The 17,273-nt window shown below is 45.3% G+C and overlaps 1 protein-coding gene across 1 annotated transcript; it reads right to left on the reverse strand.

The window, feature by feature from the left end:
• Positions 1 to 6,421: 6,421 nt before the first annotated feature.
• On the reverse strand, positions 6,422 to 16,843 carry LOC129339093 (myosin light chain 4-like). The gene is made up of 6 exons (XM_054993696.1): positions 16,726 to 16,843; positions 14,531 to 14,674; positions 12,501 to 12,674; positions 8,712 to 8,789; positions 8,187 to 8,231; positions 6,422 to 6,485 (listed from the first exon to the last, which is right to left on the reverse strand). The coding sequence occupies exons 1-5, from the start codon at positions 16,841 to 16,843 to the stop codon at positions 8,203 to 8,205; spliced, it is 543 nt and encodes a 180-aa protein (XP_054849671.1). The 3' UTR covers positions 6,422 to 6,485; positions 8,187 to 8,202.
• Between the last annotated feature and the right edge of the window lie 430 nt (positions 16,844 to 17,273).

The raw sequence follows: 17,273 nt of genomic DNA on the forward strand, positions 1-17,273 counted from the left end.
GCCGAGTCCTCCCGAGCGCTGGCGGAAAGGAACGAAGGGAGCCGAGGCCGCTCGGTCCCGAAACAACCCGAAGGCCCGAGCTCGCCTTCGCTCGAGAAGAGCCGAAGATCCAGACCTCTCTCTTCGCGGAAAGAGCCAACTACTCGCATCGCTGTAGGAGCTCGCTTTATGGAAATCACCCGGCGGACGAAAGGACATGACGAATCTGCGGCCGACGGAAACGGCCGAAGTAATACGAATCGGGTTCCCTTTCTCCCACAGCCTCCTGACGGAAATCACCGAAGTGACACGAAATAGGCTCGAGGAGAGAAGAATTGCTTCGGTTCCCAACCTATTACTTTTATAATCATTTGGGCGCGTATATTTGGCTTAAGTGATGTGCTATACAATTACTATACAGCGGGGTACGGACATTCCCGGAAATAAACGAAGATACTCGGCTCCTTTTACGGAGCTCGAGTTAGAAGTTAGACGGAAATACCCGAACGGCTACGGAGAATTTTCGGTGCATTGTTGCTTGGAATGTTGATAGGAGCGTTGCCGAGAATGAAGTCTGTGAAGCAGGAGGCTCCCTTGATACAACTTCCTGGTTTAAAAAAAAATAATTCATGATTAAAAATAAATTCCGTGACAGCGCAGTCCTAAACATAGTTACACCCTTCTATGTCAACTAAAGTTCATGAGCTTAGAAGGCTTAATTCTGCTTAGGATGACCCTTTTAAATGCGTTTAGGTTTGCCTTATTCTGTCGGTGACCAACGTTCAGGGTCAGGCTCTCTTTGCATGTTCAGGGACACTTTTCTATTATTTTATGTAACATTAATTTTAAAATGCTTCCAGCCCAACTTTCTTTCAAGTTGGCTTAACAGACATGGCACTACAAGAAAAACTGCAATGAGAAAACACACATATAACAATAGAACCACGGAAAATTTGCCACCTTATCCTCCAAAAATCCCTCTAAAACCAGTTCAGCTTTCCTCTCCGATCTATCGATTCCCCCTCCATCCCCTTGCCTATGTTTTTCCTTTGCTGCTAAGGCAGGAGCTTTATAGGATTGCTAGCCTGCAGGTGGTTGCTGGAGATCTCCCAGAATTACAACTGATCTCCAGGCAACAGATGTCAGTTCAGCTGGAAAAAATGGCTCCTTTCAAAGGTGGATTCTATGGCATTTACACTCTGATGAGGTCCATTCCCTCCTCAAACCCTCCAGGAATTTCCCAACCTGGAGCTGGCAACCCTAAGTTTGAAAAATCCCTACTGTGAAGTCAGTCCACTTTAACTGGATGGCATACTGTCCAGCAGGGCTTTTGGGGGGGAAAGAGGTGGTGGAACTCAGTGGGTTGCCAGCACAGAAGGCAATTCCTGGCGGGAGGTGGTGCCCCTGGTACTATGTGCACACACAAAGTGCCTGCAGGCTTCCAGGACCTTGCAATGACATCACTTTGGGTCAGCTGGAACAAAGGGGGATTTTTTAAAAAGTTTAAATCACCTTCAGCGAAAATGGTCACATGGCAGGTGGCCCCGCCCCCTGATCTCCAGACAGAGGGGAGTTTAGATTTTTTTTTACACTTCCTGGAAGTGACATCATCACATCACCACCAGGAGCACACACATGCTTTGTACATGCACTAAAATACACCTCCCAGTAAGCCTTGGGTCATCTCCCCCTCCTGCCAGGAGAGTATAGGGACCTGGCCACCCTAACCATTGCTGACTGTGACCCCCATATGTCCCTGCCCCCAGAGACCCAGTGGGTGCCAGGCTGTAAAAAACTCCCCTGTCTGGAGATCAGGAAGCAGGGCCACCAGCCATGTGACCATTTTCACGAGGCGCCAGAACTCCGTTCCACTGTGTTCCGGCTGAAAAAAACCCCTGCTGTCCAGTAAGCGGTGTTTCCATTCAACCAAAGTTCTGGTGAGCTTGCAAACCTAAAACATGTTTTGTGAGAGCAAAATACAAGTCCAATAGCACTCTAATCTTTAGGGTTGCCAAATTCAGGTTCGTAAATTCCTGGAGATTTGGGGGGTTGAGCCTAGAGAGGGCAGGGTTTGGGAAGGGGAGGAGCCTCAGTGGGGTATAATGCCATAAAGTTCGCCCTTCGTAACAGCCATTTTCTCCAGGGGAACAGATCCCTGTTGCCTGGAGATCAGTTGTAATTCCAGGAGATCTCCAGCTACCACCTGGAGGCTGGAAACCCTACTAATTTTGTTCTTCTGCCTCAGAATAGCATGGCTGCTCACTTGAAACCATGTTTTCTATCTCTTTGTTTGGCCGTAATAAAGGTAGTACATGGATAGTGTGTTTTGTTTTGCATTTCGTATGATTGTGATGGCACATACCAGACATGTTTGTTGGTTAGGCATGGGGCCTAGTGTCCCCAGAGGAAAAATCTGATAACAGGCGGAGCCAGAGAACATATGATCAACTCGTTTAACTATTTAGACACATGCGCTTTGAATTTCATATTGCATCATTGAAGTAGGCCAATTAGCTTGGATTACCATATATGGAAAAGACAACCATCTGGGTATAAAAGGGGCAGTAGACTTGTTTTCTGTTAGGAACCTGAGGTAACTTCTGTGTTTAGAATCTGTTCCTCCCTTTATTGCAATAAAGACTTCCTGTATTCCTTCCACTCTGTCTGCCTTTTCCTTCATTGGGCCAGAAGTGGGTGGGGCCCTCTTTGGACTAACAGTTGGCTACAACTTTTTTAAAAACCCTTTCCAGGAGACAAGTGATGCTGGAATATCAGTCTGCCAAGCATGGCCAGTTCCAGGTATTTAGTTGCCTCTAGCAAGGCACACCTGGCCCCTCCTGTGCTCATACCACTCTCAGCTGGTCCAAACCATTATGATATTAGAAAAGGCCCTGATCCAGATATAAATCCTTCAGGAGGTAACTTCAGTTGGGGCAGGTGATGAAAGACTTTCCAGTAATGGCCGTAATCTGGGTTTTTCCCTAAAGGAGCTTGGCTGTACTCAACTTTGTTTGCCTTTAGGGAGCAAGTAAATATACAAAACATTTGCACAAAGTTTGCTGGACTGGTATTTTTCACTTGTTTTATTTCTGCTGACAATTTTATTACAGTCTACTGCCATTTTTAAATTATAATTCACAATGTTGTATTTTTTTAAACATATGCTGGAAGTGGCCTTGCTGTTAAGGGTGGTGTAAGGGAAGAGATATTCTGAAAACTGATAATTTCAATTAAAGAGTATTTCCTTGCTCCTGACAACCCATTCTTGGAGCCTGTCATGTCTGTGTACTTCCATGCCATAGTTCTTTGTTTGTTTGTTGTATTGCTTGTGCCACAATATGCTGAAGCTATACTGATTGATTACTAATTACTACCCTCTCTGCTCATTCATAACCATATTGCAGATGTTACTTCCTTAGGACCCAGAACAGGCCCTTTCGGTTATCTTTGAGAAATACATGAGTCTCGGCTAGCCATGACCTTGGTGTGTCTAGATGGCAGCTTTCACTGATATTCCCAGATGCTGGAAACATTCTATTGCATACCTGAGTTATAGTCATAACTAAATAGATTCTCACAAGACTCTTGTAGGCTTGTGCGCCAAAAACTTAACTGTTATTTGGAGTGCGGGAAAATCAACTATAACAGAGACTGCTTGGTTTGAATTGTCACTTCTGCCAAACTCCATGATGGAGTACAGACCTGGGCCAAATCCATATTTCCCTACCTTCCGGTTTTCCTGCCCATTTATTGTGCTGGATTCTATCCCACAATGTCCCAGGCTGTGTTCACATTCCCTTTCTTACTGAGAGCCAAGCTACAAGTGACGAATTACACTTGCCTGGCAAGTGAACAGACTCACGTGTATTCCTCCCTGTTCACTTGCCGTTCACTTGCTCTCCACTTGATCAAGTGGAGCGCAAGTGAACGGCAAGTGAACAGGGAGGAATACACGTGAGCCTGTTCACTTGCCAGGCAAGTGTAATTCATCACTTGTAGCTTGGCTCTGAGTCAGCGTCGCGCTATGCTTCGTTCACATCCCTGGGAGAAAAGTGGGATAAGGGGCAGGTCTAGATCCGCTGTCACCGATTACGACATGACAGTTAAAAAAATTAATGAGAAATTTCCGCTATATTGATTTTCTGCTGTATTGCAAATACGTTTGATTAATAGAAAACACCACACTGCATCGCACGCTCAGACCATGCGAGACTGAAGTAGCATTTTCTGTTGGTCAGAGAGCCCCGGGAGAGCACAATGGGTCACTGAAAAAGATTGTGGACATTGGTGGTACACAGGTGTTCACATTGCCAATTACCACAGACTACTGTGTTACTGCTCAACTATATTTATAGGATAGCAATTTTTCGCTATACTGATAACTAAAAATATTTTTAAAAAACCTGGAGTCAACCTTTGCAGCCACAGTCCGCTTATCAGAAATTACCTAGGCTGTCCTTCGGCAGTAAAACATTATTCACTGTAATAAAAATGCCCCCCCCCCGCCCGATGCCTCCACAGGCTTTTTACAATGCCACTTCCCAAACCGCTTGGGAATTGAAATGGGATTGCACAATAGTGCTAGGAAAGCACCCTTTAAAAAAAATTAAGTCGGACGGGGGTGTGGGCATGCCTCGGGCAGAGCTCATAAGAATTGCTTGGCAAAGAGGGACGGGTATTCCAGAAAGGCAAGAAACAAGGAAGTGGGGGTGGTTAAGAGGGGGCGGTCTCTTTGTGAACCGCTTCTGTTTGTTCACATCCATGGTGAGAACTGCGCAAGAGAAGCGTTGGAAAGCATGACAAACTCGTCTGAGGTGCAGCACAACAGATGCAAAAGAATGGCAGGATTGAGGTGAGAGTATGTGAACAGCCCTCTGAGAAGCGCATAAATGGTGGGAAAAGAGCAGCAAACTTGAGCTGTGTGGATTCGGCCCTGACCTGCACAGACTCTAATAAAGCTACTTCTGATGGAACCAATGTGTGTTCACTGTGGATGGGCTTGCGGGATCTACATGCCAGGGACTGACAGAGCCTATGAGTTACCTGAACTGTGCTCCACAAATTTGTGCTGTGTATTGGAAGGCAAAAAATAGTCTTTTCATTCTGCAGGCAAAAAGATGGATTTACTGTTCTTGTAATAACTGAGCTGTGGCAACCTCTCATTTCTGAGTTTGATATGTTACTTTTTTAAAATTGCACCATTTATGAGCACAGACCCTATTTATAAATTACTGCACCCAGGAACGTGGAGGAGGAGAAGGGTGTTGGTGAACTTTTTAAAAAGCTGTCCCAATGAAATCCTGCTAAGTAGGTTGATATTTATAACACTGGAGGAAAACATAACCGTTGGAAAGTTCTCTCTGTTGGTGAAGAACTCAGAAGAAGCAGACATTTCTGATAGTATACTGTCCCATAGCAGTATCAAAGCTTGAATGACACACAGCACATGAATGATGGCACCACGCCATGAAAAGCCAGAGCAAACTATTCTAACTTTCTAGGCTCTTTTTCTCCACCTCTGTGTCAGACGGCATTGAAGCTGCCACCACCATCCACACCATCTTTGGTATGAAGTGCTTTCTTAATCTCAGGCAGCAGAATGGCACCCTAGGTTTTCCTTGGAAGGGGGAGCTATTTTTACTTCTCTTTACCCCCACCCCCAGCCATACTCCTAGCTTAGGAGCTAGAGAAGAAAGTGTGGCATCACTTTAAAAGGCAACAAGCAGGCACTGGCCATTGTCCTGGGAGGATTCACCAAGATTAAAGGCCTATTTATAGCACCCCTCTCCAGCTGTGATGGGTGATTCTGATGAAAGGGAGGGTGACTGATGTCAGCAGAGCGGGGGGGGGGGAGGCTTTTTATAAAACCTGCTGTGTGAGCGTAAGACCACCCGCCCCTTGGGAGAAACCATCCAGCAGATCAGGCTGGAGGTGCAGTTTGGAGATAGTTGTTATACCACCAAGAATAAAAATCCACTTCCTATATACTGAAATATAATCCACCAGCATGATACCCCTACTGGCCAACCCCCAAAAGTAGCCTTCTGCCACATTAAAGACTAACGTATTGATTAAAGCATAAGCTTTTACGAGCTAGAACTCATTTCGTAAGATGTATCGTTCTAACATTAAAATAGAACTTGTATCTTTTGTTTTGGGCTTGCTATTCGAAGTAAGGGTCCTCTGCTATGTTCCAGGTGATATTCAGGAATAATGGGTGATGCCTAAAGAACTGAGATAGTCGTTAAGAAATGGAGCATCTGTCAACTGTACAAAAGCGAAACAGAGACCATAGTCTGTGTGTGCATGTATATGTTTTAATTTAAGTGGATCGATTGTTTCAGAAGGCAAAAAAGGAAACAAAAATAAATTAACATTTAAAACTGGTGCAGAAGCATGCGTTCTTTTATCTACAGACAATGCTCCAGCATAGTTTACATAGATTTCTTTGACAAGAGCATCTTCTGCTGATGTTAAAGAGTAGGAGAACGGATACCTGGAAGTACCTGGAAGAAAAGGAGATGACAATTTTAGTGCAATGCAGTCATGAACTGGTTGATAGCCTGACGTTTTTAAGGTCTATAATCAAACTCAAGCTGGTCATAACATAGCCAGCAATTCTAAACACTTGCCTCCTGCCTCTCCAGAGCTCCAGGCAGCTTCCAACACTAATCAAAGCAATCAAATGCAGCTAAAATACAAATAACCTATAACAGCAAAATTTACAGCAGCAGAAAACAGCAAATCTCATTAGAGCAGGACATCCAGAACCTCAGAATAATAAGACCCCGTTCTTTCTTGTAGATGTCCTTATGTCACAGAACCAGGGCTTTTTTTTCAGCAGGAACACAGGGGAACGGAGTTCCGGAACCTCTTGAAAATGGTCACATATGGAGCAGAGGTCCATCAGTGGCTATTAGCCACAGGAGATAGATGGTATTCTCTTTGTGGGGAGGTGGTGCTCTGTTGTCTTGGTGCTGGAAGGAAGGCAGTGGGAGGGCTTCTGGTGTCCTGGCCTCACTGACAGTCCTTTAGATGGCACTGGATTTCTAGCCACTGTGTGTGACAGAATGTTGGACTGGATGGGCCACTGGCCTGATCCAACATGGCTTTGCTTATGTTCTTATGTCACATGGGTGGTGGCCCCGCCCCCTGATCTCCAGACAGAGGGGAGTTTAGATTGCCCTCCGCGCGGCGCGGAGGGCAATCTAAACTCTCCTCCGTCTGGAGATCAGGGGGCGGGGCCACCACCCATGTGACCATTTTCTCTGAGGGCAGCGCACCGAGTTCCAGCACCTCTTTTCTCAGAAAAAAAGCCCTGCACAGAACATAAAGACAGCCCTGAGGCTCATATGGGGAGAGGCACTCTCTAAAGTATGTGGATCCAGGGCTGTGAAGCAAGAGGGGAGAAGCCAGAAATCCAATGGGATTTCCCTGCCCCATGAGTTCTCACAGGTACCCAACGTAACTTCTATTTTGTTTAAAATTGCTAGCATCTCCCATCTCATTGATGTTTCTACATTCACCAGTGGTAGAATACATAGCATAAATTCTGATTTTTCTTTTCCAACTAACCCTTCTAGGGAAATAATTCCAGGGTATCCACTGTGTTAATCTATTGCAGCAAAAATAAACAAGGGGTTTGCGCATCTGGCAAAGCAGGCTAGTCCACAAGAAGTTTTAGCTTCAAAGAAAATTCTTATAGTTTCTTTCAGGTTCCAAAAAGGACACTTACTAGCCCTTCTGGATAAACTACCAAAAATATCAGAAACTTCCATGGATAACTTTTTTTCCTATAATGTCATCTCTGCCCTGACCTCGGTAACCCAGACTAGCCCAATCTCATTGGATCTCAGAAGCTGAGCAGAGTTAGCCGCTGGTTTGTACTTGGGTTATGAACCCACCAAGGAAGTCCAAAGTTGCTACGATGTGGTAGGCCATGGCAAAACACTTCTGTGTGTCTCTTGCCTTGAAAAGCCTATGGGGTCACATAAGATGGCTGCAGTTTGATGGCCCTTTCCACCGCCAATGGCATCTCTGCTATGCCATATTACCAGCAACGCATAAAATATGTATTACACTTCTAGCATAGAACACACAGCCTTGTTTTCTTCTTTTTAGTAGCTGCATGCATTGTTTGCAATTTATACAAACACTGATACTGCTGTTTCAGAAATCTAAACAAGAAAAGGCAAAAAGAGACTCACGCTGAGGATTCCCATTTTAATCAGACATGATCTTCTTGATAAAAGCTGAGGGCAGAAAGAGGGGGATTTTAAAATGGGGTCTTCACAATCAGTCACCACATCACCCTCTGCAAGCCAAGGAGAGCACTCATCCTCAAGCCCCCTCAGAGACCATCTCATGCGATCCATGCTGCAGCACACCATGACAACCAAGAACAAAAGTAGTCTGCAAAATGAGCCACAGCTTCAGAAATTTTGAACTACTAAACCAAGCCATATATATTCTAGACACTTGCAGACACTGGCTATTGAGAGGCATGAGTGAGGGGAAGTCTGCTTGGCCCTAAATATAGCAGAAAATCAGATTTTTAGGAGAAGATTGTAAGGAGAATGCAGACAATGATTTCCACGGGATTTCAAATGGAGCTCAGTTCTCACGCCACTCCACAAGATGTCTAGTTGGGGCAGTCCTGTGTGTTCTGGGACACAAACGAACAGACTTCTTGAGCTATGCGAACATATGTGGCGAGAAGAGATTTCTGTTACCTGCATAGTTGATACAGCCATTGGCGTCTTCCTGCCCTGCCATTAGCTCCTCAAGCTCACTTTCTGTCATCTTCTCCCCTAGGAACAAAAGCTATACATTACACTTTAGATGGCCAGCTTTGCTCTTCAAAGCTCAGACTAAGCTCTGAATGGACCTTGCTCTGTCCAGCATGCGGCACGTCAGCATCCTCCTGACTCAGACATTTTCTAGGAGCAGCAGAAGTTCTTGTATGGTCTGGTAGGCTGAGCAATGCTATTTCAATAGAGGGAACCAGACTCTTGTCTTTACAACCCACACATATTTATCCATTGCTGTACATCTTTTATCTTGCTCTTGCTGTTTTTATCTTGCTTTTCTTCTGCAGTTCCGGAACCTCTTGAAAATGGTCACATATGGAGCAGACACATTGTTTAATGTGTCACATTTGTTACTTTGCTTTGTTTCAGGTTTCTGCAATTTTAGACCTAATTAGATGTCTCCTCATCTTATTAGTTGTACTGACTTCCATTATGTAATCCACCTGGAGTCTCAGTAAGAAAGGTGGACTTTAAAAACAAACAAAAGGTGCCTGAGGTAGGTGCATATGGGGACTGCTGTGGAGCCCCAGTGTTGCTGGCTGCAGCCTGTTACCTGCACAGCTGGTTCCATGTGTACAAGTGAATGGCATCCATCAGATTTCTGGATGCTGAAGACTGTCAGGAGCAAATGGATTTCATGCTGTCAGGCTATCAGAAAAACAGGAGTGTTTTCCCCCATGCAAGAATTGCTGTAGCATCAGGGGTGTGTGGAAGGACACCATGAATTAGATTGGAGGGGTGACACCTTCTAGTAGGTGAGACCTTCTAAGACAGAAAGCGCCCCCTACCCATTAAAGTGAAAGTAATTGCATTCAATGATATCCTGGAACACCAGGGGATATAATGCCCACTCTTCCTTGGCAGTTCTGATCTGAATGGTCCAGGCTAGCCTGATCTTATTAGATCTTGGCTGCTAAGCAGGGTTGGCCCTGGTTATTATTTAGATAGACCACCAAGAAAGTATAGGGTCACACTGCACAAGCAGGCAAACCACCTCTGGTCATCTCTTATCTAGAAAACACTATAGGATTGCCCTAAGTCAGCTGGTTGCAATTTGATACCAATTTATATCACTGGAGCTTGGCATGGCCTTTTTTTTGAAGAATGAAAGTGGGTTGTAAATTGAGACCAGTAGGTGGATAACCAACCCAGAGCAGACACCTAAATAGGCGAGGGGAGCACACTCAATTCACTACTTTTCCTGGAACAGGAAGGAGAACCCAAACTTGAATGGACAGTGCGTCCTTTAAACCTTCTGTAGCGGAGAGGTTTTCTCCACCAGGTGGCACCAAAGGTGGTTTAGGGAATCCCTAAGTGGCATTCCTCGGCTACCTGGAGAGGAAGCATATACATTTTTAAAAGTTATTTTACCTCACTTTTCTCTGGAGCTGCAGGGAGGGGCTAATAAAATAAAAACTAACTATATTGTAACAAATATCCACCAACATCTCCCTCTCCCAACTATCTACCTGCCTGGAAATGAACAAGCCCCGGAGGAAACCTGGAGAAAGTGGGGTTTGGGGAGGGAAAGACCTTGGCATGGCATAATTCCATAGAGTCCACTCCCCAATGTAGCCATTTTCTCCAGGTGAACTGATGTCTGTGGCCTGGAGACCAGTTGTAATTCTGGGAGATCTCCAGCCACTACCTGGAGGCTGGCAACCCTAGGCCATCAGTTTACACAAGTTTCCCCAATGAGGCAATAACTTATTGGGGCTGTTTCAGGTTAGGAAAATGGCCCCTGGGGAAAGGGTTTACATACTCTAGTCCCAGTCTGAACCAGGTACCCATGTGCTTGGGAATTAAATTCTGAACACAGCACTACTGGACCATGTCTGCTGACCAGACCAAGGGGGTGCCCAGGGAAAGTGTATTTGAGGGTGTATGGGATCCTGAGGCAGAGGGAGCCTTCCTCTCCCATCAGCCAAGACCTGGCTAGACTGTGCCTCTCCCCCAACAGAAAACCCTCACAGTTCCACAATGGACAAGTGCATGGGAAGCATTGCCTGTCATCTCAGTGTCATTTGGGGAGCAGGAAAAGGGGTGGCTTTGCTCCTCTGTTTCCTGCGGGTGGTTTTAGGGGGTAGGGATGGAAAGACCTTGCTCTCTTCATCTAATGCCAACGTGGGCACCCATTGTAAGGATCTGCACAGCCAATCACTGGTATTGGGTTAGGAAAGGTAAAGGTAGTCCCCTGTGCAAGCACCGAGTCATTACTGACCCATGGGGGGACATCGCATCACGGCATTTTATTGGCAGACTTTTGTACGGGGTGGTTTGCCATTGCATTGGGTTAAATGGCCTCAAAAGATAGTGCAAGTTTGAACTCCACCCGCCCCGCCCCCCCTGCCCCAGCACAAAAGGTTTGAGAAATGCTTACGGTTTAGCGAAAAAAGAAAGGAACTGAGACGTGAAATATATCTGACTGGTACATTTTAGTAGGACACACCCCAGCACACCTTACAGTATCAAACTTTCTTCTATCCATGTATTGCAATTTTATCTCACCCTCCCTTCAAAGGCAGTGTCTTTGTTCTTCTTTGGCCACTTTATCCTCACAATAAGCCCATGAGGTAGGTGAAGCTAAGGGCTGATTCACACATTATTGAGTCCTCATGCCCTCCATGTGGGAGCCACAAAGGCTTGCAATCAAACACGTGCTGAGAGTTCTGTGCTAGGAAGCAGCATATGCACTATTCAGATTGGGACTACAATACACCAGGGGGAGCGTACACTGCCCCCCCCGTACCATTTTCCTGACCTCCAACAGCCCTGAGGAGCTGTTATTCGATGAGCAATACTAGCTCATCAGTTCAGCAGCTCCAGTCGAGAAACAGTGGCTGGCTTCAACCCCCCTCTCCTTGAACCACAGTCCCAATCCAAATTGGGCTTGCACACGCCTGGGAATTAAGGGCCTCTTTACAAGTCGCATAAACTCCAGTTTGGTTTGGAGGAAACCACAACCCACCCAAATCCTAAGGAAGGAAAGGCTAACAACATTCTGGACAGTCTTTGAGGGCAGACCCACGTAGAGCACATTGCAGCAGTCTAATTTAGATATTACCAGGGCATGCAACACAGTAGCAAGATGTTTTCTGCTCATGAGGGGCTGTTGCTGCCTCACCAGCCAAAGCTAGTAAAAGACACCCCAGCCACCACTGCCACCCCTTTACCCAAGAGGATTCCTGGGTCCGGCAGAACCCACAAGCTACAAACCTGCCCCTATAGGAGGACAGCAACCCCATCAAGAATAGGAGACAGCTCCGTTCCTGGATCAGGCCTTCCCCCACCAGCAGCACCTCAATTTTGTCAGGAATAAGTTTCTACTTGTTAGCCCGCAACCATCCTAAAACTGCTTCCAGGCACCTGTTCACTGTTTCCACAGCCTCCCTGGAATCTGCTGGAAGTGCAAGACAGACCTCACTATCATCTGCAAATTCGAGCATGCAACTTCCAGACCACGTCTGACTGAAAATCCACAAGAACTTTGTAGCAATTGAATAGCCCTGAGATATGATTGGCCCAACATCACCAAATGAACTTCAAAGCAGAGATGGATTTGAAGAAATATTTATTCTAAATCCCAGCTCAATCACAATTCCAAATTGGTGCCCTTTTGAAATATTTTGAACTGTATTCTGGAAAAGGTGACCTTGGAGAAAGTAACATATTGCCCTCTCATACATGGCTATGTTTGCTTCCTTGTCCTACCTACAGTAGAAAGCATGTAGCGCAGTTCAGCCCCCTTGATGGTGCCATTTCCTTTCTTGTCAAAGGCACGCAGCACTTCCACAACATCCTCAAAAGTCTCCTGGTCCTTGGATTGCGCAATGTGCTGCAGCATTGGGAGGAAGGTCTCAAAATCCATCATCTTTGTCTTCATTTCTGAAAATGAGAAGAAGAAAATGGCAATGTGATTGATTCCAGCAATGTAGCTGTCATAGGGCAGCATGATACGGATTACATTATGAAGCACTTTTCTGGTACATTTAGGCCCAATGATCTAGTGAGTGCAGTTCACATGTGGAGACAGGTTCTGCAGTACTAGCTTGGCAGAGCGTGTACAGGAACTTTGTACACACGTGGCACTCTTTACCTGTAGGAGTATACACAGATTTTTGCGATGGATCTCAGGACACAGATACATGATGCTTTAGGCACTTAATCCATTCATTTATCTTCACTAGAATCCTCTAGTCATCACTATCACTATTTTATATTTATCACTCTTATATCAAAGGTGAGTAGTATGCCAACAGCCTCGATAAAATCTTGCTGTTTGATTACACCCTGCTATTACAGGAATCTCCAACATTGTTGAGCCTGTAAGTACTGGGACTTTTGAGAAAGGGTAGCTGGTAGTGTGGGTAAGTGCCTGCTAAAAGTTGGGGAATTCTTACCCTGCTCTCTGTTGCCTGCCCTCACTCTAGTCATCAGTGGAGGGGGAGGGGAATGGGGAAGCCAGAATGGCATCTCATGATTCTGCAGAATTATTTCCAGTTGCATAACCAAGAAGTGATGTCACCACATCATAAGATGTAGCATTCCTCCAAACTCTATGGTAAAAGCCATAGAGGAAAATTCTAGAGTGTCCTGTGACACAATCACTTCTGCTTATGCAGATGGAAATGACAATGGCATTGCAGGACACTGTTTTGGTGAATCGCCACCCCTTCCTCCAGTCTCTTGGAGGCTGCCTGCTAAGGGCTGGCAACCCTAGTAGCAAACATTACCACAAAATGGCAAACCACGGGAGGCAGGTCCAATCACAAAATGGCTCCCATGGGGGGGGGGGCGCAATTTACACAATGTTTGCAAGCCATGCATTCTCTTATGCTGGGTGCAGCTCTTAATGGCTGATCCATACAGACCCAAAGGAGATGGATGCCCCATGGAATAGTCTGAAGCACACGGTTTTACCTGCTCTGATGAAGGGAAGAAAGCCAGTATTGAAACAGAGCTGGAAGGGACCCCAAGAGTCATCTATTCCAACCCTCTGCACAATGCAGGAAATTCACAGCTATTTCCCCCTTTATCTCCCCTAGTGACCCATGCTTTATGCCCAGAGGAAGGCAAAAAACCTCCAGGAAAGAGGCAAATGGGCACCAGGAAAAAGAAATCAGCAGCCATCATGGTGCCTTCTGTACACATTGGGGCTCATTGACCTATCACATTGGGCAAGTCCTGTAATACAGAAATACACACACAAACGTGTACCCATGAGTGCATTTGGCTCTGCCTGGGGCTCCTTGAGTTTTTCCATCAAAGTGACAGATCAGGCCTATGCCTGCCTAGCTGAAGCATTATGGGCTCCCAGAGAATTCAGTGGGCTCACAGATCTTAGATTTAAGCGGTACGAAGGAATGCCTGCATCAGCTGTGGCCTTAGCCAACAAAGGCAGCCGCCCTGGACCCCCATGCTGGGGGAGGGAGGCTGACCGCCCACAGCTCCGCCCTTTGGACACAGCAGGGAAAAGAAGGAAAGAGCAGGCTTGGGCTGCCCACTTGCAATGACAGACACTTGCACCTGCTCCTGCGGCTCAGGCATCCAGCTTCTGGCGAAGGCTCCCACCCACCTTACACTGGGCAAGAGCGAGTGCCTGCATGGCCCCAGGAGGGGGGGGTAGTTGGGGGTGGCTGTGATTCTGGGGCCTATCCTGACCTTTTGCCTAGGACCCAGAATCACTGCCACCACCTGGGTCAGCAATAAGGGCCCAGTCCATCACGTTTAGCACAACTTGCCTTCTGGCTTTGGTTTCCCCAGCACCCTCAGGACCTCAGCATTGGTTGGATTCTGCCCTAGGACTCGCATCACATCCCCACATTGGCTGTATGTGATCTTCATCTCTCCAGGTGGGGAGAACAGCACGAAGGCCTCCCTGAACTCTGTGCAGAAGGAGGAGGCATGGCCGTTAGCTCTTTGCACAATGTCAAGAAGAAGAAGCAACGAACCTTTTGAGAACCTCTGGTGCGTGACTGAATACTGATAATGTGGAACAGAAAAACAGAGACGGATTTAAACAAGCCTATGGGGGAAATGCAAATACATCCTGTCTCTTCAGGGCTATTTTTCTAATTTTTGCACATCCTTATTTACTACATAAGATGTGGCTTACATTATTACTATTGTTATTAAAGAAAAATGAAACCCTGCCTTCAAGTCATAGTTGACTTATGGTGACCCCTGGCAGAGTTTTATGGCAAGAGGCTAACACAGGTGGTTTGCCATTGCCTGGCTCTGCAACCCTGATCTTCACTGGCGGTCTCCCATCCAATTACTAACCAAGGCTGACCCTGCTTAGCTTCTGAGATCAGGTTCTCCTGGGCTGTCCAAGTCAAGGCTATTGTTATTCAAGAGAACCTTGCAATTTATGTAACCACATCTGTAAGTGAAAAGAAATTCTTTAGCTATCTGTTGCATTTTTATCCTGCCATCCCACCAATGAGATCAGAGCAATGGACATGCTTCTCCCCTCCTGCATACTGTCCTCACAACAACCCTATGAAGCAGGTTAATCGGAGAAACAGTGACTGGCCCAAGGATGCCCAGTGAAATACTTGGCTGAGCAAAGATTTGAACCTGGGTCTTCCCAAGTCACTGACTGATACTCTCTGGACCACTAAGGAATAGTCAATATTATAACAGTGTTCATATAGAGCTCCCAAGTGAGCAGGAGCCTGTGTTTATGCAGAACTACCACAACACTAGTGCATAAAGGGGGAAGCTTCACATGCATGCACATTTGTTCACAACAGAGCTTGGGAAAGGGATTCTCTTTATTAAACATTCCAAAAGTGTCCATAAATATTCATATGAGGATGCGATGAAATTTCAAACTGGGTAGCTAACTGCATCTGTATAGTGGCACATTTAAAATATTCTATTTTATCTGTGTTTTTAAACCCACAAACTGCCTTTTTGTTTAATAGACAAGGAAGCCTGCTTACAATCATGATAAAATATTATAAACACCTGAAACACTATTTAGGACACCTACAAGATGAGGCCAAGCAAAACATCCATAAATGGGGCACAAATGACAGAAGTGGGGGAACCTGGAAAAGAACTTGCATTGTTGATCTCTGCTGCCAGACAGAATCGCACAGGAGAAAGCAATCTTTCAGCCTGCTCCAGACCATTTGAACCTTTAACAAACTGGAAACAGGCTAAAAGGACAGTACTTTGCGCATGAAGACTGGCCTTTCCTTCTCTCCCACCGCCTCTACTTACCGACCTACCTTCTCACATTGGCAGCCTCTGCCTCCCTCCCTCTCCTTACCTTTTTCCTGCTCCCCCATCATCATTTTTAACCTTTATCCTTTTTCTATTCCTTCCCTCTCCAGCTTTATCTTCCCACCTTACTGTCATTTTCCTTTTTAGTTTGTTTCTTTCATCCCTCCTCAAAGCTCTCACTAACTGAGGCTTGGAATCCTTGGTAATGTTCGGCAGAGCCATCTCACAGTGTACTTTCATGAGATGTTACTAGCACACTTTTCTTAAAGAAGCAGACATGCTTCTAGGATTTGTAGGTTTTTCTAACCCCAAATGCATTTTAAAAGCTTGTAGAAGAATACCCCGTCTGTCCCTGGCAGCATTTTGTGGAGTTTTTGATTCACACCCTTTGGCCCAGTTCAGAATTGAATATAATGATATGACAGAGACAGTCTGTTGCTAATGGTGAAGAGCTGAATAGGAACTGCAAACAGGAATTAAGTTAAAAGGAACACAATTATGTGAATGGGGAAATGCCTTGGTAAGAGTCATCAGTTATCTACATGTTTCCATTTTCTTCTTAACTTAAGTGCTTTTCTTTTCTAGGAAACAGACACAATAATTAAAAGGGGGGTATGACTTCTTTTTAGGGCAATGGAGGTAAGTAATACATGTATAAATACCATGCAATGAAAATGTGGTAAAAAAAATAACCATTACTTGCCTTCAATCTGGTCAGCACTGAACTCGATCTGTAGGGGGGCGAGGGAGACAGCAGTTAGATCTTTACTATTTCTGAACTTTTGTTCAGCCTGTATTGACAGCATGAATGAGTTGTGCATGCTAGAATGCAGATTTCACGATAAGAGGCTATAAAAATTCTACTGATCTTTTATCTGTTACCTATTATATCTTCTAAAAACCCATCATGCTATTTATCAGGGCTGTTTATCCCACTGTTCCTCCAAGGAGCTGAAAGATATAATTGTTCAGTTGCAATTCACACTGCAGTAATTTTGAGCCGCTACTCATTATCTTTTTCTGTAAATCAAGAATATGGGGGAGGGGGGAGCATTACCCAATTGATCTAAGATGAGGCCTCCCACAACTTTAAAGGACGTGTTTGGGTTCCAGTCCTCAGCACAAAATGTATCTCGAGCCATTGAATTGTAAGTTGTTGTAAGATAGATATCCTTTTTTTATTTATGCAAAATATCATGTACATTTGCAATGTTCATAGCAACTAATAAACCAACTATTTGTTGTGTACTG

The sequence above is a fragment of the Eublepharis macularius genome, chromosome 12 (assembly GCF_028583425.1).
Source record: "Eublepharis macularius isolate TG4126 chromosome 12, MPM_Emac_v1.0, whole genome shotgun sequence".
NCBI classification, from domain to species: domain Eukaryota; kingdom Metazoa; phylum Chordata; class Lepidosauria; order Squamata; family Eublepharidae; genus Eublepharis; species Eublepharis macularius.